This window comes from Tarenaya hassleriana, unplaced genomic scaffold, assembly GCF_000463585.1.
Source record: "Tarenaya hassleriana unplaced genomic scaffold, ASM46358v1 Cleome23, whole genome shotgun sequence".
NCBI classification, from domain to species: Eukaryota; Viridiplantae; Streptophyta; class Magnoliopsida; order Brassicales; family Cleomaceae; genus Tarenaya; species Tarenaya hassleriana.
This window is the reverse complement of record NW_010965625.1, coordinates 2,043,348-2,064,693: the sequence shown is the minus strand read 5'-3', so window position 1 is coordinate 2,064,693 and position 21,346 is coordinate 2,043,348. Positions and strand designations below refer to the sequence as shown.

Genomic DNA, 21,346 nt, shown 5'->3' with positions numbered 1-21,346 from the left:
TTGAGGAGGTGTGATTGTGATTGTTCGCCTATGGGCAGAGCTTGGAGCCGATGATTCACGGGATAGCCTTTACTTCAGAGGGCCGGAGTAAGGTCGAGTGTGTGTTTGTAATCAGGGATTGAGGTGATATCTTGATGATTACTCTATGTGAGATCGCCCGTTTCCAGCTTGGAGCCGATGATTCACGGGATAGCCTTGAGTGATTCGACTATTCCGGGATGAGGAAACCTTACAGTTACTCTATGACCGCGCCAACGTTCCACATGCTATGGAACGGGTTCGGGAGTGATTCCCGCTAGAGACTAATATACATTTACCCGTGACTCGGGATTGAGAGATTCTCCCGACGACGTTATGCGGAAATACTCCCGAAAGCTTTTGAGAGATTTTGTGAGCACTTTCAGTAGTTTCTTCCAAAAACTCTTCCGAAAGCTTTCGTTCATCTCATTCTTCATGTTTTCTTGTCTGTGCGTTTTTGAACGAACAATTCTAGAACGTATTTCTCTTCATTATATCTCAGAATCATATTCTGGTAGTCCTTACTCGTAACAGATGGAATAACGGTTTTAGTAAAGTTTCTACACACCTTGAAGAGATATCTGGTCTCTCGATTCGATTTCATTCTCCTTTTTTCCGTTGTTTTCCTCCAAGATTTCTAACAAATATTCTCAATAATAATCTACGAATATATCCCAATCAATTTAAGTTTTTTTTACCGAAAAATATAATATTATTTTTAAAAAGAGAATTACATGTTCCTTCGGCAAAAAGTCCAACAAATCGGAAATTATACGTGAACTGGTAAAATTAAACCCGAAACTAATAAATTTGATATATAAAAGGACATGACAAATATATTCATTCTGTTGTGCAGGTTGTTTCACTTAGACTCCTCGGTTCTCTCTCACTAATAAAATATTTTCGATTGTTTTTTAATTTAGATTTATTTATTTTTAAATTTAAATAGTTATAGTGTTCCATTATAATCTGAATATATATTGAATTTGAATGCAATTAGATACCAGGAAACTCCTATTAAAATTGTCCAATTTTACAAAAAAAATTAACATATAGACTTTGAAATTCATAAATTTCAAAGTAATACAAATTTTCATATAAATTACAAACGTATGAAAATTTGATAATTTTTCAACCTAATGCGTCTTTTCATAGATGTAATCAATCACCGGAAAATTGATTATTTTGTAACTTTAATGTTGTCTCATTTGCCATATCAACAAATTTATAAAAGATTATAAAAATTTACACACACATATGCACACATACATATATATAATTTTTGTATATGTCTATTGTGTAGTAATTTTTATATTTTTTTTATAAATTAGCTGACGTGGTAGATGATATTATATTGACTTGGCGGAAAAAAAGAGTCAACTTATTTATTTGCTCAGTGAATGTCCTGACGGAATCCGGCTATTACCAACCGACGGTAACGGTATTATTGATGAGTACAAAAATTGTTAAAATTTCAAATGTTTATAATTTTATATAGAAATTTGGATACTTTAGATTTTCTTTTTAATTTTAAAATTATTGTTTATATATCACTCCTTTAAATTTAGTTTTTACCGATTTTCCATAAAATCACGTTTTTTATTTTAATAATACTCCAAATTAGAAAATCAATTTCATTAATTTCATATAACAAAAAATATATCAAATTATTTTAACTCAATTATGACGTGGAATACATTAAAAAATTTGGACCCTCCATATATATATTTATATTTATGACAATTTTCCTTTTTTTGTTAATTCAAATCCATAAGACCTGATTAATCTCTTTTTGTGGCCTATTTACTTCAAATTCTTTTTAATAAAAGCCCCATTAATTAGTCAATTTTTCTCTTTAATCCATTTGTCTTTTAAAAGTTTTTTTTAATTAATAAAGAATAATTAGTTAATCCAAATATTTTCCACCAAAACATGAGAGAACCAAACTCCGTTTTAAAAATAGATCATATACTATCATACTTACAAGTACAATATATATAATAAGGTAATTGTCTTTCTAAGGTATAACAATTAGGTTCCTTTTTTTGGGACTTTAGGTTCACGTTTTTAATGGCCCATCACTTAACGGGCCGTTCCAGTTTTCTCAAGAGAACCCGACCCGACCCGACCCGAGTTTATTCACAGAGTTGTCGAGCAACTTCATCAACTGCCAAACCAAACCATAACCAAACCAATTTGGTCTCCGAGTGTTTGCACCTCGATCTCATCGAATCTCTCCTCACAAATCACTTCACAATCTATCAATTTCTCTTGTTTTTCTGTGTCTCTCCAACTTGACTCTCTCCGGCTCACACAGGTACATCTCTCTCTCTCTCTCTCTGTGTAACTGTGTTTGTTTGATGACTGAGTGTACAGTCGTAAATGCTTTCTGGGCTCGGTGATTTTCTCTGTGTAATCGATGTTCGATGAGAAAACGTAGATGGGTTTTTTTTGTCAGTGTAACTAATGTTTTGACGATAAAATGTAGATGTTTGACGAGAAAATGTAGATGGGTTTGTTGATTTTCTCAGTGTAATCAATGTTTGATATGAAAATGCAGATGGGTCATGGAGATTTACTCAAACTTACGTGGTTCTCGGTTGTGTCCGGTTTCGTTTCTGTTGAAATGCGTTGTCGAATTGTTTGCTCAGATGGGTTTCCCGTCCCAAATGTGTTAGCTTTGGGATTACATGATTATTGAAATCTGTTGATTCAATTCTGGCGATGAGAAAATGTAACATGGATTGCATATTTGGTGGATCCGCTGAATTAATCATGGAATGTTCGTCAAATTTCCATTAGTTTGTAATGATCTTTGTTTCATTTCGTCGCATAGTGGTATGAATGTTCTATCAGGGTTGTTGTGCAAGCAAAACCAAAAGCTTATTTGTGTTTCTGGATATTCCCCTTTAAGACACACCAACATTTTCACTTCTTGGAAATGTATCAGAAAATTTCTGAGAATGGCGACAAAAGCAGCTTCAAGCATGCAGATTGCTGCAACAAGGCCGTGCCTTTCTTCATCCCCTAAAGCTTTTAAGTCCGGACCTAACAGTTATGGCGTCAATGCTAAAGCTATGTCATGGGATAGACTTACCAGTGCTTACCATTTATCGAACATTGCACCTTTGAGAAAACAGAGTCTTGCGTCAACACTGGGGAAACCCGTGACCTTTGTCACAAAGGCGGTGTCTGAATCCAGCGAAACTAAGGCATCCTCTGGGTTGCCAATTGATCTGAGAGGTTGATACCTCTGATATTTGTTTGTCATTTGATTTTCTTGATTTTAGGTGGTGATTGGTTCCCAAGAAGCTATTTATAAGCAGTTGGAAAATGTTTGCTCGCGTACTTGAAGGAAACTTTCCAAAACAAGTGGAGGACGAATCTTAACCCTTTCAAAACCAAGCGCTAAATGCTATCTGCAGCTTCACTTGTGCAGACATTGCTCACATTATTGTTGACAGCCATTTCATATCATTCGCGCCAAAAACACATGATTTTATGGCCAGAAACATGTTAATGGGTTAAACTGAAAAGGGAAATCGTGCAGGCAAAAGGGCTTTCATTGCCGGTATAGCTGATGATAATGGATACGGTTGGGCAATAGCAAAGTCTCTTGCTGCTGCTGGAGCTGAGATATTAGTTGGAACATGGGTTCCTGTAAGTAAACTATATTCCTCAAGTTTCTTTCTCTTGATCCTTTTTTTATTGTCTGCTTATATTTTTTTCTCGATTGTTATACTTCTAACATTTGAGCTGCCCATTAGGCCCTTAACATTTTTGAGACAAGCCTGAGGCGTGGAAAATTTGATCAATCACGCGTGTAAGGCCTCGCAGTTTGTTTAAGTTGTTTTCTTTTGCTGAACCATGGAAATTTTGTACAAGGGATCTTTGTTCATGATCTTTTCTGTCCGAAATCCTTGATCATGATCCTTCTCCAGGTTGCCAGATGGGTCATTGATGGAGGTCAAGAAGGTTTATCCTTTAGATGCTGTGTTTGATAATCCCGATGACGTGCCTGAAGATGTAAGCAGGAATTATATGGCTTTGCAATCATTGAGATTAGTTCATATGTTGATAACTTCTCACTTTCCCATTTTGACTCTTAATTTGTACAGATCAAAACGAATAAGCGTTACGCAGGGTCAGCAAATTGGACAGTGCAGGTATACACGTGCATAGATAACGAAAACCTTACATTCTGAACTTATTACAACGACCATTTACAGGTGTGAGAATGAGTGAAAACCTACTATCATATCCTTAGGACAGGAATGCTCTAATTGACACACAATCTTAAAATTGTGGAGCTAGGGAATTTCCTTTGGTCACTGACCATTTTACCAGTTAGAGACTGCACATTCCTTTTCATATGTTCCAGGAAGTTGCTGAATGTGTGAAACAAGATTTTGGAAGCATCGACATTCTCGTGCACTCCCTCGCAAATGGGCCAGAGGTTAGAGAATTCTCGCGTTTTTTATGATTTTTTGTTTTTGGCTAGAAGCATGTAATTGCCAGACATGTCTCGTAACGGGTAAACTTAATTCTTCAGGTTAGCAAACCTCTTCTAGAGACATCGAGGAAAGGGTATCTCGCTGCTTTGTCTGCTTCGAGTTACTCCTTTGTCTCCCTGCTCAAGCATTTTCTGCCGATTATGAACCCAGGCACTATAACATTCCCTTCCTTAGCAAGCTCACTTTCCCCATTTCTCTTTTTCCTTTGTAATGTGGGTTTAGGGTTTAGGATCGAGGGCTTACTACTTTGTTTTGACTTGTTGAATGTGGGTTTTTTTTCGGGTGGTGATCCAGGAGGTGCTTCTATATCTCTTACCTACATTGCCTCTGAAAGGATCATTCCTGGGTAATGTTTATATATGACATTTGCACACAGCAATGAGCATGCATTCATGGGTTCATGTACATGCAGGTATGGTGGAGGTATGAGTTCTGCCAAGGCTGCCTTAGAGAGTGATACACGAGTGAGTTTCTTTTTCCGCCGTTTTCAATCATATGCCTATGAAGCTTCTACGAAGTTTCTAATGATACCACAATGTCTATTTCAACAAAGGTGCTCGCTTTTGAAGCTGGAAGGAAACACAACATTCGGGTCAACACCATCTCTGCTGGTGCTTTTATCTGTCCCTGTTAACAATATGAACCGTATTCTACAAAGACTCGACCTTTGCTGCTGATGACAAGAGAGAATTGGGTTTCAGGTCCATTGGGAAGCCGAGCAGCCAAAGCCATTGGGTTCATAGACACCATGATTGAGTACTCCTACTCCAATGCTCCTATCCAGAAAACCCTAACCTCGGGTTACTTTCCTTTCGTCGTTATTCTTCGCCTTTTATGCTTCTTCTTCTCTTGGAATTTCCCGAGCTAAACATATTCTTTTCATTGAGGATGCAGATGAAGTGGGAAACGCGGCAGCTTTCTTAGCATCACCACTGGCATCTGCCATAACAGGAGCAACCATCTATGTTGACAATGGCTTGAACTCGATGGGCGTTGGGGTTGATAGCCCAGTCTTTGAAAATCTCAAGATCCCCAAATCCGACAACTGAGTTTGAGGCTTTCTTGCGTTTCAAGTTAGGTCGGATTGTGATCCTCCTTTTGTTTTTCCTTTCCTTTCTACAGAGAATAGAGCGCGTGGTTCCAGGGTATTCTCAGGAACTTAAGAGTTTGCTAATAAGCTATCTGATAATAATGAAAGACTTGTTGTTTCAATGAAGAAGAGCCTTACTTGAAAAACTACATAATGTTACAAAGCACAGTGCAAGGGAGATAGGGACATGCAGTCTCTGGATGCTGATCCTAACCCATCCGATTGTTCTTAGCGACAAGGAAAGAAAACAAAAACCTAAAAGAGGTATCTGAGCAAAAAAAAAAGATTGCTTTCTAGAGAGGCAAAAATGAAGGAATCGGGCTGATACAAAGGCCAAAAGATTTGTGTGAGAATCTCCAGAAAACCCTCTTTCCCGGGTTCATTTTCTTGCTTCGTCTCGTCTAATCTCTACAACACTCGGATTAAGAAAACGAAATCACGGGTTGAAAACTAGCTACCTGCAGCAAACCTGTTCCCACCAACTACTCATAACACTGGTTATCGTCTTTCCAGGCTAAAGTTCACATCGATGATACCTGCTTCTGTCAGTTTCTGTATTGAGATCTCATGAGGACATTCATTTCTGCACGGTTTTTCTGCGATGGGTATTGATCGTGAAGTGAAGTCCTTTGATGTTTTAACAATATTCACTGAGGTCAGACCTCGTGTGGCTGCTAATTACGCCACCTGAAAAATCTGAAAGAGGAAGGGAATCAACATAACATGAATCTTATTATTGTGTTTTGGATGCTCTACAAAGACCAATATCTAGAATCTAGATGAAGCAATACAAGTACAAGGAATAAAAGGCAACAAAGAAAGATTATGAAAAAGTTCACAAATTATTACTCCTCATGTGGCAAATGAGGTTACTTTGGTCATCTCTCCTCAACAGTTTAAGAATTTGAAGAACAGGAATGTGGTAAAAGAATGGAACATCGAGTAAATAATTAGTTACATTCTGAGCAAACAGAGACATATGATTAAGTGAGGTCATGCAAAATGGCAAATTGTCACTAGTCAGAATTATCACTATGTATAATAATCAGTTTCTAGAGTTATGCACATGCAAGGAAAATAGAATTTTCGGCTTTGATTTAATGAAAACGCAAGAATTCGTTAAATGCATAAATGGATAAGGATCTTGAGATTTTATGAGAGCATCAAAAGGAATATAATCAGATGCTTACTGTATGACTGTATTTCGATATTTGCATGCCTGATGTGAGTGGCGAAGGCAAAAATGGCAGAGCAAGACCATCAATCCAGAGGCAGTGGTTCAGGTTATAGTGAACAAGTTCTCGTTCAAGCGGCCACAGGTATTTTCCTCGAAGAGACAATCTCGCCCACATGAGAGACACCATCCCTCAGGCCTTTCATTGCTACTTGTTTAAGCCGATAGGCCTCCTTAGCCATCCCAGCCTTAAGAAGGCAAGACATCAAAGAATTCACCGTAATCTTATCGGGTGAGCAACCTATTGACAACATTTTGTGGAAAATGCTGATTGCTTCAAACATTTTCCCCTTCATGCAATGCCCGATAATGAGAATCGTAAATGTAACTTTATCTGGGTTGCATCTCCTTTTCTCCATCTCCGCCACAATGACATTTGCCTCATGAACATTACCAGCTTTACAAAAGCCATCGATGACAGGGTTGAAGATAAACGGTTTCGGAGTAATTTTCTTAGAAGCCAGCTCCTTCAGAAGCTCATGGGCTTCCTGTAACCGATTCTCTTTACAAAGTGCATTGATGAGGATAGAATAGGTATAGACATTAGGGAACAATCCTTTGGCACTCATTTCATCCCAAAGTTGCAAACCCTTGTTCACTTGTCCTGCTCGGCAATATCCATCGATCAAGGAAGTGAAGGTCACAACATCCGGGTAACAGCCAAAATCAATCATTTTTCCACGAATGGATTCTGCAGAAGGCATCTCACCAGCTTTCACAAAACCATCAATAAGAACATTAAAGGATATCCTAGTTGGGTTTATTCCCAAATCAATCATTTCACTTAACAGAAAAACCGCTTCTCGCAGCTTTCCAACTTTGCAGTATCCTGACATCATCGAGTTATATGTAATAACATCTGGAGAGCAATCACTTCTCGACTTAACTTCGTCAAACATATCTTTTGCTCTGTTTATGTCTCCATTACTACACAATCCCTCGATGAGAGTATTGTAAGTAACATTATCAGGAACACGACCAGAACTCCTCATCTCATCCAAAAGTTCCAATGCTTTGTCCACTTTTCCTGTTCGACATAAACCTCGCATCAGGATGTTAAACGTCCAAGTATCAACACATGACCGAGATCTCAGATGTTCATCGAATAACTTAATCGCGACCTCCACCCGATCCAACCTCACTAACGTATTCAACAAATTGTTCACTACATAGGAAGTCCCTTCAACCTGAAAAGCCTGAACAAGCAATGCCGTGGCGAAATCGAGATCGCCCTTTTCGGCAAATGACGAGATCAGAAACGATAGCAATCGACTATTCGGTGAAATCCCATCATTCCTCATACACTCGAGCATCTTCCTCGCCATACCGTGAAGACCCGCGTTGCAAAGCGATTGAGTGAGCATATTGTAAGTCCAGAAAGAATGGCAGATATTCAGCTTAAACCTACTAAACTCCCAAAATCGAAAACCCAATTCAGGATTCTCCAGCTTCTTCACAACCTCGAAGGCGATGAAGGGATTCAAGTTGTTGCTCAGGAAACAGAAACAGCCATCGGAATCAGGAACTCTGTACAAAAAAAGAGTACACACGACCTTGACGAGCCAGGATTCAGGGCAATACATCACCTCTCTGGTATTGTTCTGCAAGGGCCGAGCTTGAGAGCCGCCACAAGAATGTGTATGGAGAAGGGAGATGGCGGTGGCGAAGGAGGTTCGGATCATGACGTTACCCGATGGATCAAAATCGAAGCTTTAGCCGAGCGATCGGATACGGAGTAGGGATTGTTTCGGCTTGTGCTCGGTCGACCTCTTCTGGTTTCGGATTCCATGGAACTAGGGCTATTCAGAGTATGAAACCTTCTGAATCAGCTAGCGACTTTGACCATGAAAAATGTGTTTGGGCTTGGACTTGATCTTGGGCTTGGACTTGATCTTGGGCTTGGGCTATAGCGTTAAACCAAAAGAAATTCTGCTTAACATTAATAAATTATATTTATCCCAGTGGATTACAAAAACTCCCGATTTCAGAAATTGAAAATAATCTTAATATTCAATTATCACTGTAAGATTACATGTATTGACAATATATGTATCATCATTAAAATATAAAAAAAAATGAAAATCACTAAAACAGCAGAGCTCATTATTGATAGATGGATAATATAAGATTTTTGGTTTTAATTAAAAATCATATTTTCTAAATTTAATTAGGATACACTACCTAGTAGGGGTGGCCAATTCGGGTTTCGGTTCGGGTTCGGTTCGGTTATATTCGGGTTCGGTTATTTCGGTTATAGAAAAAATAAAACCATTCGGTTTTTATATAAATTCCGGTTCGGTTCGGTTCGGTTATTTTTCGGTTCGGGTTCGGTTCGGTTTTGGTAAAAAGTTCAATTTTCCAAAGAAAATGTCGGTTATTCTCTCGGTTTTTTCGGTTATTTTTTATTCGGTTCGGTTCGTTTTCGGTTTCGGTTTTTCGGGTTTAAGTAAATCATAACCGTTCGGTTTTTATGTCGGATTCGGTTCAGATACGGTTATGTCTTATTCGGTTCGGTTCGGCTCGATTATTCGGTTAATAACCGAAATGGCCACCCAACTACCTAGGGCTTATACGAGTGTTATTTGATTCATTGGGAAGACAGTCGGATTTGTTTTACAATGTTTTTCTTTGAGATTCTTACTTCTTAGTTTAGTGTCGGATTTTTATTTAAAATTTAAAGGATGATTTGTTATTTTTTTTGGATTTTGATTCGATTTGTTTTGGATTGAGTTACTTTGTGGGAATGCAAATTGTATACAAATTATAATTTTATATGTATTTTCATTTTGAATTTTTTAAATATGTCAGTTTTTTAGTTATTTTGAAAATAATTTTTTAGTTACATAACCAACAAAAACAAATATTTTGATTCGTTTCGGAACAAATTCCCAGATTTGATGTCATCTTAGATCAAGCAGATTCATCGTTCTTCGTGTGTATACTCGAGGAGAGGAAATCAAAGAGGAAACCCAGAAAATTGAGAATTGAGAGATTGGAAAATGTCGACAGAGAGACGAGCTTCGTCCAATCCCATGACCGAGGAAGAGAACGCTCTGTATGCCGATGCCTTCTGATCCATTTCTCTTCTTTTCCTCTTCCGTCTTCCGATTCAGCTCTTTTCCCGTTCGAGTTCTTAGATTTATTTATTTTTGGCTGGATTTCGATGTGGGTTTTGGCAAAATTAGGTTTTAAGTTAAGCTCCTGCAAATTGCTCGTGGTTCTCGATCAAGTGTTGCCAAATTCCCCGCTAAGATATTGCCTTTTTGTTTGGATCTTGGCTCTCTGTTTCTTTTTCTTGCTCCACTAAGCTAAAGCTTATTGAATTTGGTTACTTTTCTTAGTTTTATTCCATGGCTTCTGATTCGAAATTCTCCAAATGGTGTAAATTGGCATTCTTTAGCAAATGGGTGATCGAATTTCTGGAAGATGATTTTGATGTGATTTAGTATGGGTAGGTTTGTGTTCCTTCAACCTGCAGTGGATAAGTCTCTGGGTACTGATTTGCTGATGTTTGTGTTCTTGTAGGTTCCTTGACATATTGCACGAAGCTCCATTGTTTGGTCACCGAAAATCTAGAAGTCTCGTTGGAAGCTACTTTTATATGGTTCTATTGGCAAGTGTTCATCTTTTGAGATCAAGTACATTACATATACTGCATTTTTTGGGTAGCTCTGATATTTTTTTGGTATATATTAGGCAGGTTATGCTATTTTAGCTGCAGGAGCTCCTTGGATATTCCGTCCTTTGCAGAAATTGATCCCTTCGTTGCTCTGCTGCTGTGATGTTGCACTTTTGATTGTCACAGGTATCCAGTTCTTCAAGTTTCTTTCTGTCACCGAGCTCGTTGAGTTTCATTGGTGGTGTCTAGTTCTATACACTTGTAATGTAGTTTTGTTGTCCATCCATGGAGGAGTGTACTTAGAATGTCTTAACAATGAGCGATCGGGCTCTTGAACATTGATCTCCACAAACTAGAGTGAAATTTTACAAATGATAGATGCTCTGAACCTGAAATGTGATACATACGAGTCAACATAAGTATGTGTAGGTATATATTATATTGATCCATCTTAGTATATCTTCTCTATCTCTCTTTGATCTTCATGTGTCTGCGTGTATAATGTTTCCCATACCACAGTTTTGGTTTTTTTAATATAGTCTGTTGATGTTCTGTTTCAGGTGTCTTCCAACAATACTTTGTTTCTCAAGTCCAGAAAATACGTCTACAGGTACAACGTCTATAGTCGCTAAGTGATGTGCGTAATTTGCTATTTTTATCACAGGTTTAAGAATTGAGATAATATGAAAGTAGTTATGATTCTCTACCGATGTTTCTGGCTCTGTATTGTAGCTTGCATGATTACATTTCATTTTGTCTGAAGAATATATATACCATGTTCTGCAGGGTTATTACAGCTTCAGCCAGAAGTTGAAACATGTTGTTCGTCTGCCCTTTGCGATCACTGCATATGGTGTTTCCCCAACTATGTGAAATTGATTCTATATTTTGCCCTTTCCCTTGATTGTATTATTTAAAGATGTTCATGGAACTGCGAAATTCATGAAACAAGAAGATGCAGAATTGATTGGTGGTTTCTTTCTTCCTTTGAGACCAAAGCGTTGTTAATTTAGATACAACAGAACGCAAAAAATACAAATATTTTATGGGATGAGAGAATTGTCACCAAAACTTCTAACATGTTAACTCTTTTTACAGATTATTCTTATATAATATCTGTTCACTAAGAAAGTCATTGCAAGTACTTTGATTTCCTTAATTTGCTTTTTTGCTGACTGGTTTCCATACCTCTTGACACCAGAAGACACAGCCTTGGTTAATTTTTCTACCTTTGATGCAATGCTAGGAACTGCTGCAATGCTTCTTGTGATAGTATGGGAGGCCGAAATCCGCTTTCTTTCTCTTACTACTTTGCAAAGGTAGGCTTCTCAATCTCAACATTGCTGTGTTTTAGTGAAATTTTGCTAAATGATTAGATTCAGAATCCAGTTACATTTCTTATTTTACTTCAAGCTGAAAATCTATGTAACCTACTTGTTCAAGGCTGAGGATTTCATTTCTTCTAGAGGAAAATTCTTTGGAGAACTCTTATTCAAGAAGATACCTTTTTGTGCTGCAATTTTGATCATTCATTATATGCTGCAAGAAAATATGAAAAATGAGAATTTTTTGTTAATTTGGAAGACTAATGTTCTTTGTGATTCCCTATGGTATGACGAATTTGCAGGATCATTATGTTGATTGAAGCAATATGTGCTGGTTTCTTCATGAGTATATATGTTGGTGAGTTATTAGAAGATAAATCACTGCAGATAGTTTGCAAAATGCTATTTATGCTTTGCATGGCCTTTGTTGCCCGTAAGGTTTGTGTGTTATTCTTCATTTTGGTATTCATGGAAACTGTTCTCTCAGGTTATGTCCACCAATACAACTCTGTTAACTCGCAGCCGGATGTTTTGAAGTCATTATATTCTCCACTTCAACCATCAAGTTCTATGGAAGGATTGAGGTAACCTCGTCATATAATCCTTGCGGGTGTCTGAAATAACCCAAGATTATTATGACCTGATTCTGGATTGCAGCTGCAGTGGATAATGGCAAATCTCTGCTCGTTTTATGGTGTGATAGGTATTATGAAGGCCGGCTTTCAGATCAGCAAATGGCTTTGTTACAGTATCAGCGTGAAAACCTTCATTTTCTGAGCGAGGAGGTATACGTTGTGCAGAATATATAATACATTTGCTCTTCTAGCCTTTGTGCATATATGTTTCTTGATATATTTTGCATCTATTTCTTATTTTGTTTCGCCTTTGCTGGCTTGTGATATGCTCTTATATTTTTCATTTGATCTCATTTGGTGCTGTGACGATCCCCATGGCCTGCAAAGATTCTCTCTTTGCAAGAGAAACTGAGCAAATATGAAGAATCCAATGATGGGAGCACTCCTCAGGTGAGAGTTTGCTTCAGCTTCGCTCACTGCTTCTTGAGGCTTTCCTTTTATAGTATCAATTGGCTTGATTTCTCTTTAAAAAAAGCGGGTTGGTAAGATAAACCATATAATGCTTGGTACCCTTTTCCAGGTCGATCTTGCCCATCTTTTAGCTGCTCGGGATCAGGAGCTGAGAACGCTTTCAGCTGAGGTAACTCTAGAATGACCGAACAAATGCGGGAAATGTTTTTAAGCTCCATCTCTATGACGGGATGATACTACAACTGCAATCATTACGTCTTATAGTTCATTCCAATGTATTGTAAAGATGCTTAAACTACCTTGCAGATGAATCAGCTCCAGTCCGAGCTCCGTCTAGCTCGTTCTTTGATAGCTGAACGAGACACCGAAGGGCAGCGTCTCTGTAGTGCCAATAACCAGGTGTCCTTTTGCAGACATTACGCTATAGCATCTGTAACAAGATTTGTTTTGTCATGAACCTCTGTCTCAACTAATACAAGATTCTGTTCTCGTTCTTTACGTATCTCGCTACGCCGTTTTTGCTTGAAACAGTACATCGAAGAGAACGAAAGGCTGAGGGCTATTTTGAGCGAGTGGAGCATGCGGGCAGCGAATGTAGGGTTCTCTCGATAACACTTTTGGTTCTTTCCTGTTTTCCTCAAACCCGCTTTATCGGTTAACCGGATCTGTGTTTTGCTTGTGTAGCTCGAGCGGGCATTAGAGGTGGAACGAATGTCAAGCTCTGAGTTGCAGAAGGAACTTGCAGCAACACGTAGAAACCAAATGGGTAGTGAGTAACTTCAAGCTGCAGCTGGTGAATAGAATTAGTTACTCGTGGAAAGATAGCTCGTGTCATTACACTTTCCGAAACGTTTTCACCATCAATGTAAATCCGCCATAGACATGCGCATGCACGTTTCCTCGTCCTTGTTCTTCAGGCTTTTAGGCGTTTGTGTAAAGTCACGGAATCTTTTGTGTTGCTGTAAGTGCAAGTTTCTTGAGTAAAAGCTTTGTCATGGTTTCACGGTTTCATTCACCTCTTGAATCCTGAACCGGTTTGGTCATTCATTGAGACAAACCGGTTTGGTTTTACATTGAGACTAAACCGGTTCGGTTCAGCCTCTCTGATTCAATCGTTAGGAGGAAAAACAGACATAAATGTCACAGCAATAACAAGTTTCGGATGGTGGATTGAAATTAGAACTCTCTACCGTTTGTTTTCGATTTGTGATCTACTCGAATTCGACTACAAATTCTGTGAACCCTTTCGGATTTTTCAGACAAGTTCGCTGTTCTTGATTCTGTATTCTGGGTTCCGATCATTTCATCTGTGGTGTTTGGTCGGAAATGGAGCCGCCGAATCCGCAGCCGGAGGAGCCCCCCTTATGGGACGAGCTTTTCACCATCAATCTGATGCCTTCTGAGTTGTTCGTCAAGTTCCGCAAGGAGCTCGAAGGAATTCGCTTCGGTTTCAATTTCGAGGTCTCTCTCTCTCTCTCTCTCTGTGTTCCGCGTCATGTTCTTTTTCTGATTCTTCTGGGTATGTAATCTGAACCGTTTCCGAGTCACCAACTAGCTAAAGTTTGTGAATTGATCGAAATTTTAGCCGTAGAAGGAGAATGTGTTATTGTAATCGGAGCATGGAGTTTGATTCAGTCTTTATCTGGCGAATTTTCTGTGCCCTTGATGGTTTCTGATCCTAAGGTTGGAACTTTTTCCAAATGGTTCCTTTTAAAGGTGCATTGTGATTTTGGATGTGTCTGTGTCTATCCATGTATGAGCATATGACTCCAGAAACAGATAATTGTCAGTTCATGCTCTCAGATCAATGGTGGCATGCCTTCCTTCCTGTTTCAAAAGCTGTGGACTAGTTTTCAGAATCCCTGAGTATTATGTTAAAGCACTTCGTTGTTGTAATTGTGACCAGTCAATCACTAACGTGTTTTGGTTCTCAGTTCTATAACGCACCCGTAAATGATTACCACGCGAAGCTCGTTCTGAAACCTCTATCCCCGGAAAGGAGGTGGAAGTTCATGTACGAGCCGCTTCACCAAGATGTCCGCATAATATCAAAGAAGATTCCTCTCACAAAGTTTCTGAATCTCCAGGTTTTGGTTTCGATCCACTGTCCTTACATCGTTCAACTGTGTTCCACGAGATGATTTTTTTCTTTATAGGTTTCGTATAAGTTGTTGAGGTTCAGCGTCTTTGGTAATGGCTGTGCTCTTCTGTCTCTCCTCTTCAGGTTGGTGTTGGGCATAACTTTCAGATGAATGCAACTGGTTTGAAATGGAAACTCACCACATGTCTGGGTGGAGACGGTGTTTCTCGGATCTTTAACAAGACGACTTTTGGTCTTTGCCCGGGTGTTGATTTTCGGTTCGGATGGAGAGCTGATTATGTACTCCCCGAGATTACCGGGCAAGTCCCCGAACATTTTCCCATGCTTCAAAATTTTGACCTAATGCCCGCAAATTCGTAATGTTCGATGTAATGGTTTTCCTGCCTTGTGTGGCTTATGATGATGGTGTCAAATGCAACAGGGGACTCGGTACTGATGAACAGTTGTTATTCAACATGAACTCGGGGAGACTTCAAGCATCATTGGATAGAGTTGAAGCCATTTTGACTCATTCGGATTATCGTTAAGACATCTTAATCCGATCTTGGTGAAGAAGGAACTGGTAAATGTGTAATCTTTCCGTTGCTTCTCCTTTCAACATGTTGCTTCTATGTTTCATCTGGATCTACACGTGTTTCGCACGTGAATAAATTTCACGTTCCTGAATGGGTTTGGCCGTTTTCTTATTCCCGAGTTCTTAGTGCTTCTCATGGTTGCATTTGTATCCTTGAAAGGTCTCTTATGGATGATTTTAGGTAATCTCCAAGACCATACGAGCAAAAACGATGATGATATATGGCGATCCTCAAAAGGAAAATCGCTGCAGATTGGCTCGGGTGGAAAGCAAACCGAAAGATTTGGCTAAAAAAGGACAGGTTCATATCATATGACAGATTCCCACTGGAAACTACCTTGCATTTTTTTTCCAACAAGTTAATGTTACCTAGTTTCTTTGCTCTGTTTTCCTCTGGTGTATGTACTCCCGCATCTAACATGTTTTATCGTTCATTTTAGTGTAACTATGAGAATTTTCCAAACAAAATGTAATCGTCAGTCAGGCCATCAAGAGTTCATATCCTAACCTGACGGCTGGCGTAACAAATATTTGTGTCTCAAGTAAAATGTTGGTGGAGCAGAATACCATTTCTAGTAGCTAGATTTGGGTATGGATCGGATATTCGATATCCGAACTCGGTTTTGCAGACTCGTTTCTTCCGGTCGGATTATCAAATCTCAGCATTATGAGAGTTGGGTATTCAAGTTCCGGATACAGATATGTAGCCGACGAGGACGATAAGCTGAGACAAAGGGGTGGACCGAGGAAAGACGAGGCAAAATGATGAGAATTTGAAGTTACGAGCTCACGGATCAGGTCAAATACTCGAAAAATCGGATTTACGGGACTAACCCTCCTGAATAGTAAGAGCAATCCTTTTGAAAACAAAAATTCTAAAGAGTTGTTTGTGGACATCATTAGTTCCCCTAAGTAAACAAACAACTCTTTCAGGTCTAAAAAGAAAAGGACAAATCTATAAACTTAGATGACATTAGAAGAGCCACATTTCAGCACATTACAAAAGACATGTTTGAACTGACTGATCAGTTCAACGTTTTGTTCTGTACATATTTACCCGTAACTCTTAGCTTCACACGTAACAATCAGACAACAAAAACCAAGTCTACTGCAGTTCATCACTGTCTTTTGTCTCAATCATATCTCCAGATGATGAGGTACCTTTCTATGATCTAAGACTGGAGACATCTTCAGACCTATGATATTCACATTAGGGTTCGAGTATCCATCCAGAAACACTTTCGTAATCTGCAAAAAAAAAAAAAAGGGATTCGGGATCAGGGGATGTGAATGGTTTTGCTTTGTTTGGATTTCAAGTTGATGGCTTTAGTACCTGAGTGCATCCAAAAAGTTTAAGAACCTTCATTGATAAGCAGCTATCGACGATGTAGCCCAATGCATTATCCGTCATGTCTCTGCACCAGGACAGATCTAAAGTCTCCAGCTTTCTCGAGTGTTTTCCAAGCGATAAGGCTGTTTTATGCCCAACCTGTGGAAAGAAAAATCACAAACAATGAAATGACTGTCCATGGAACAAAATCCCATATGAAGAAATGGAGCTGAAAAACCAGAGACCGATTTTTTACCTTCTTGACGTTATTTAGCGAAAGTTCCTTCAGACAACTCCCCGCAGTTTCCAGAAATGCAGCTACGACATCATCACTGTGAAACGGAATGTTAAGAACACCAATTTAGGAACACAATGAAACTCACATCACAGGAAAAATTGACACGTTAGAAATCATGTATTGTGTTATTACAGAGAGACAGGTAGTGCATAAGATTATGTCAGTTAATGAAAAATAACACGAAACGTACACAGTTACAAAGTTAAGACGTACCTGAAAGCATTGCGACAGAGAATCAATTTCTCCATGGCTTGACAACCATTTGCAAGATAACCCAAAGAAGAATCTGTCAGCTTGTGTAAGTTAGCCAGGTCAAGCACAAGTAAACCGGGACAGTTTTCGGAAATGGCTTTCGTCGAAGAGTCAGTTAATTTCCTGCACCAAATTCCCAAAACTGAGCAAAGAAAACACAGATGATAGAGAATAACGGCAAAAAGGCCCAAGAAAATTAATACGTACATGCAGTCGGCCAAAATAAGCTGCTTCAAATTCAGCCCTTTAGCTGTAACAAACTCTCTCACAAACCGATCCCTAACCAAAGGAAAACCAGCAAGGGAGAGTACTTCCAACTTCTGAAGCTTGATTAAAGCTGGCAAAATAAGCTTTGGATCGATGGTTTGACAATCGTTAATATATAGTTCCCTTAAACCTGATCCGAGAGAATCAGATAATATGTCTATGCTTGAGGATGTTAGGAGAGAGCACTGGCTGAGATTTATCGATCTAATTGCAGGAGCAGCGGAAACGAGTGCACGGAGCCCAACATCAGTAAGCCGAAATGCACCATTTAAAGACAGAGAAGATAGTACTCGTAAGTTATTTGGTGACTTTGCTAAGGTAGGGAGCAATACATAATCTGGCAAACAACGCCCACATTGATCAAGTTGAAGAACCTGTTTCATAGACCATGAATTAAATGAGTTTTTGGGTGACTGTAGACTAAGGGCATTTATCAATCATACATGCAAGTCGGTTAATTTTCACATGCTAAGAAATCGATCTCCTTTTGGTAGTAATCACAATTTCTGTCAGAATTTTTTATCAGATGTCTGAACATATTATGATGCAGTGTAAAGTGAAAATGGAATAGGATAAGAGATAGTACCGTCAAGTTTGTAGTATCACAGTTCTTAAAACACTCAGTGAATTCTTCCTCAGTCAGCCACGAGCAATCAGGTAAGCAAATTCCGGCTGGAGATCCACGAATAATAAGATCAAGGAAATGGGCGTTCATTCTCCTAGAATCACACAGCAATTGGCAAAGTTTGTGCTTTAATGCATCTGGGACATACTCAAGTGAAGTGATTGCATCGGCGTTCTTGGCAAGAATTTTCATACACAGTTCTTGCAGAGATGGAGCCACACGCTTTTGAGGGATAAAACTTTCATCTCTTCTAGGAACCCATATCAATGGCAAAGATTTTGCTTTGTTTGAGAGAGAAGTACCGATAGGCAGTTCCGCATTGTCTTCTCGGTCCTTGATTATTTTCATGGCAGTAGAGAAGGGACCAGGCCAATCTTCAGCTTGATATTCAACCTCTTTATCAGAAAAGTCATCGTCTTCCTCCCCTGGAGCATCGAAATAAGCAAATCGAGCAGCATTTCTTTTTGCAATTTCATGGAACTGTTTGGTTCTTGACTCATTCCTCCTCTCATTTCCTGTTTCATTTCGCCTTTCATTTCTCTCTGTATTCTTTGTTTGCTCCACATCAACCACTACATGCAACTCCTTTCCAAGGGCTTCGGGCATTACATCACCATTGGTTGAGTACTTGATCTCCATTTCCGCATCAACATCTGTGATGTCATTTCTGTCCAGGAAAGATACATTCTCTACCATTATGCCTTTACCCTTCTCTTCTCTGGTATATCTCCTTCTATCCTGTGAGCTACTTGGCTTATCCAAACCCTCCTCGCATTTTCCCTTCCCATCTCCACCTCCGCTAACATCTTCCACTAAAATCCTTCCTTCTGTCCCATTTCTGCAATCTAATGTCCCATTCTCCACAGAATAAACTTCAACTGAATGCCCCGTGACTTGTTTGCCTATAACACTGTCACCATTCCCATAGAGCACCACTGCCTTTCCCTTCTCATTTTTGGAAATGCTTACAACACCATCCCCTGTACCATCCAATAGTGATTCAAGTCTCACATCTCCATTAACCACTACGTCATCACCACAAAGCTCATTGACCGCAACATTCTCTGATTTATCGTCACTAGAACAATTTTCTTCTACCAAATCCCGGAATTCCCTTTTTCGTCTTTTCATACTTGCTGATTTTATAACCATTGGGGCATCTGTATCCACCCGAGATTTGAGGATGAACTTGCCATTCAGAAATGAACTATCTTCAACTGAATCAACCTCTCTGCTGCCATCAGAGGCAGATACATTAACACTCGTCACCTCCTCTCCTTCCTTCTCACCCTCCACCATTTTTCTAACATTTCCATCCAAAATCTTCCGTTCGAACTGAAAACCCAACTTCCCAAAATCAATCTCCGATTCCTCACACTCTCTATTGTCAATTTCCATTTTCTCGCAATCATTCTCCACATCACAAACACCATTTCTCACAACCCTCTTAGCAACTCTCTTTCCCGACCGCAAACTCAAAAACTCTCGACCCTCCTTAACCTCAACAACCGGAACGGGAACATCATCCACTTTCAACCTTCTCTTCCCTGTCCCTTTGCGACTCGTTGAGATAGTAACCTCTTTTTCGGTAAGCCCATTGACGCATTCATCTCCATCACCGATTTTGGAGGCGAGACGGACACTGCGCCTCCGGGAGGTGGTTGTGGGTCCGTCAACGGGAACCGACCCACCGGAAACTGAACCATGTACCTGTTCAATCGGTGATCGGTGAACTTTGGACTCTTGGGTTCGAGCGGGAGTTGCCGGTTCAACGTCAGACCGTTTGGATAGCGGCTTCGCTGGGACCGGAGGAGATACTTCGCGAGATCGAAGCTTCGTCATTGGTTGTGTGAAATGGCGGGACGTGAGAGAGGAGCGAAGAGAAATCGATCGAACAGGAGGGGAATAGTCGGAGATTCCACAGTGCGAAAGAAAATTTTAGGGTTTTTGGGTTCCTTAATGTGGAAGAGTGGAAAGAGAAGGGGTTTAAGACTTCAAGGAGGGAGAAGAATAGGGTAAGTCGGTACGATTGTTAGGGTTTGTTGAATTTTCGCGCCAACTGCGGCTATGGGCCTTTTCACATTTTGGGCTTTTTTCTTTCATTTATTTCTTCATTTATTTATTTTTTCTTAGAGATTTTCTACTCCTCGATTTTTTTTTTAAATTAAATTTAACACATTTTTATAGATGAAAGTTTACAGGAAAATTTTGAGAAACAATAAATACAGCGGAAGACTACGTAAAAATTGTGATAGTTTCATTAAAAAAAAATCTTAATTATATAATTATAAAAATTTGGTTTCCATTCACACATAATATATTTAGGATAAAAATTTCGGAACTTTTGATTGAATTCGATCATGGTTTTTTCGGATGAAACTTTTCGGCCTTCAAAAAATTTATTCAATCCGATTTTTTAGATTCAGTTTTCATAAAATACTATTTATAAAAGAAAAAATAACATGTAAATACCTAAACTTTTATGAAAATCCTACATAAATAACTGAACTATAAAACATTCATATAAATATCTGAATTTTTAAAAATCCTATATAAATACCTAGATTTTAAAAAAAATTCCAAATAAATAAATTCAGGTATTTTTCAAATAAAAATAGGTGATGTCCTTAACGGATTTTGGATTTATTTGGAAGTTTTTCAGAAATCTAGGTATTTATGTAAGATTTTAGAAAAATTCAGATATTTAAATTAAAAATTTTATAATTTATGTATTTATTTGGAATTTTTAAGCGTGACTTATTTTATTATATGATAGGATATGAAAATAGTTGGTAACGGAAGGGGTTAGGAAATAACATATGGTAAGTTGACAAGCAAGAGAAGATAGAAATTAGCTTAAAAAGTCAAAAACCAAAAATGTCGAAGTGTCACAAGATTGGGCCAACAACAATGATGACGTGGATTTTATTTTTTAATATTCAGTTAGATCTGTAAAATTAATTATTTGATAATCGATTATTCATTTAGCAAACCTTAATCGTTATATGATCATGCCTTGTTTTTTCTTTTCAATTACAAGAAGGTTCTTATTT

General features: G+C 38.7%; 5 protein-coding genes across 7 annotated transcripts; 3 read left to right on the top strand and 2 right to left on the bottom strand.

Annotated features, from left to right (window-relative positions):
- Window positions 1-2,208: 2,208 nt before the first annotated feature.
- Window positions 2,209-5,744, top strand: LOC104815336 (enoyl-[acyl-carrier-protein] reductase [NADH], chloroplastic). The gene is made up of 13 exons (XM_010543689.1): window positions 2,209-2,335; window positions 2,969-3,261; window positions 3,569-3,678; window positions 3,786-3,841; window positions 3,960-4,044; window positions 4,137-4,184; window positions 4,400-4,474; window positions 4,571-4,682; window positions 4,827-4,878; window positions 4,945-4,996; window positions 5,086-5,143; window positions 5,234-5,332; window positions 5,427-5,744. The coding sequence occupies exons 2-13, from the start codon at window positions 2,982-2,984 to the stop codon at window positions 5,579-5,581; spliced, it is 1,182 nt and encodes a 393-aa protein (XP_010541991.1). The 5' UTR covers window positions 2,209-2,335; window positions 2,969-2,981; the 3' UTR covers window positions 5,582-5,744.
- Window positions 5,745-5,760: 16 nt separating this feature from the next.
- LOC104815335 (pentatricopeptide repeat-containing protein At2g06000) lies at window positions 5,761-8,738 on the bottom strand. The gene is made up of 2 exons (XM_010543688.2): window positions 6,813-8,738; window positions 5,761-6,318 (listed from the first exon to the last, which is right to left on the bottom strand). The coding sequence occupies exon 1, from the start codon at window positions 8,536-8,538 to the stop codon at window positions 6,928-6,930; it is 1,611 nt and encodes a 536-aa protein (XP_010541990.1). The 5' UTR covers window positions 8,539-8,738; the 3' UTR covers window positions 5,761-6,318; window positions 6,813-6,927.
- Window positions 8,739-9,698: 960 nt separating this feature from the next.
- LOC104815334 lies at window positions 9,699-13,857 on the top strand. The gene is made up of 14 exons (XM_010543687.2): window positions 9,699-9,911; window positions 10,382-10,469; window positions 10,553-10,661; window positions 11,036-11,085; window positions 11,262-11,328; window positions 11,722-11,794; window positions 12,103-12,158; window positions 12,288-12,384; window positions 12,504-12,585; window positions 12,763-12,825; window positions 12,956-13,015; window positions 13,153-13,245; window positions 13,378-13,440; window positions 13,531-13,857. The coding sequence occupies exons 1-14, from the start codon at window positions 9,856-9,858 to the stop codon at window positions 13,621-13,623; spliced, it is 1,050 nt and encodes a 349-aa protein (XP_010541989.1). The 5' UTR covers window positions 9,699-9,855; the 3' UTR covers window positions 13,624-13,857.
- Window positions 13,858-13,999: 142 nt separating this feature from the next.
- LOC104815332 lies at window positions 14,000-16,013 on the top strand. 3 transcript variants are annotated; one of them, XM_010543686.2, is made up of 5 exons: window positions 14,000-14,307; window positions 14,781-14,933; window positions 15,071-15,246; window positions 15,369-15,509; window positions 15,682-16,013. In XM_010543686.2, exons 1-4 carry the CDS (start codon window positions 14,173-14,175, stop codon window positions 15,472-15,474), a joined length of 570 nt encoding a protein of 189 aa, XP_010541988.1. In that variant the 5' UTR covers window positions 14,000-14,172; the 3' UTR covers window positions 15,475-15,509; window positions 15,682-16,013. The 3 variants fall into 3 exon arrangements, with proteins under 3 accessions (XP_010541988.1, XP_010541986.1, XP_010541985.1); XM_010543684.2 differs by having other exon boundaries at window positions 14,001-14,307; window positions 15,703-16,013; XM_010543683.2 differs by having other exon boundaries at window positions 14,001-14,307; window positions 15,369-16,013.
- Window positions 16,014-16,473: 460 nt separating this feature from the next.
- Window positions 16,474-20,271, bottom strand: LOC104815331. Its single transcript, XM_010543682.1, has 6 exons — window positions 18,255-20,271; window positions 17,609-18,042; window positions 17,363-17,524; window positions 17,108-17,183; window positions 16,855-17,010; window positions 16,474-16,769 (listed from the first exon to the last, which is right to left on the bottom strand). The coding sequence occupies exons 1-6, from the start codon at window positions 20,133-20,135 to the stop codon at window positions 16,659-16,661; spliced, it is 2,820 nt and encodes a 939-aa protein (XP_010541984.1). The 5' UTR covers window positions 20,136-20,271; the 3' UTR covers window positions 16,474-16,658.
- Between the last annotated feature and the right edge of the window lie 1,075 nt (window positions 20,272-21,346).

Bases quoted from the DNA above. Each gene is read 5' to 3' on its own strand.
- LOC104815336 (XM_010543689.1), top strand. From the start codon at position 2,982: ATGGCGACAAAAGCAGCTTCAAGCATGCAGATTGCTGCAACAAGGCCG. The intron at 3,679-3,785 runs GTAAGTAAACTA...GCTGCCCATTAG, and splicing joins TAGTTGGAACATGGGTTCCT to GCCCTTAACATTTTTGAGAC. The intron at 4,185-4,399 runs GTATACACGTGC...CATATGTTCCAG, and splicing joins CAGCAAATTGGACAGTGCAG to GAAGTTGCTGAATGTGTGAA.
- LOC104815335 (XM_010543688.2), bottom strand. From the start codon at position 8,538: ATGATCCGAACCTCCTTCGCCACCGCCATCTCCCTTCTCCATACACAT.
- LOC104815334 (XM_010543687.2), top strand. From the start codon at position 9,856: ATGTCGACAGAGAGACGAGCTTCGTCCAATCCCATGACCGAGGAAGAG. The intron at 12,586-12,762 runs GTATACGTTGTG...TGGCCTGCAAAG, and splicing joins TTCATTTTCTGAGCGAGGAG to ATTCTCTCTTTGCAAGAGAA. The intron at 13,246-13,377 runs GTGTCCTTTTGC...TGCTTGAAACAG, and splicing joins TCTGTAGTGCCAATAACCAG to TACATCGAAGAGAACGAAAG.
- LOC104815332 (XM_010543686.2), top strand. From the start codon at position 14,173: ATGGAGCCGCCGAATCCGCAGCCGGAGGAGCCCCCCTTATGGGACGAG. The intron at 14,308-14,780 runs GTCTCTCTCTCT...TTTGGTTCTCAG, and splicing joins GCTTCGGTTTCAATTTCGAG to TTCTATAACGCACCCGTAAA. The intron at 14,934-15,070 runs GTTTTGGTTTCG...TCTCCTCTTCAG, and splicing joins CAAAGTTTCTGAATCTCCAG to GTTGGTGTTGGGCATAACTT.
- LOC104815331 (XM_010543682.1), bottom strand. From the start codon at position 20,135: ATGACGAAGCTTCGATCTCGCGAAGTATCTCCTCCGGTCCCAGCGAAG. The intron at 17,184-17,362 runs GTACGTCTTAAC...TCCGTTTCACAG, and splicing joins CTCTGTCGCAATGCTTTCAG to TGATGATGTCGTAGCTGCAT. The intron at 16,770-16,854 runs GTACTAAAGCCA...TTTTTTTTGCAG, and splicing joins AACTTTTTGGATGCACTCAG to ATTACGAAAGTGTTTCTGGA.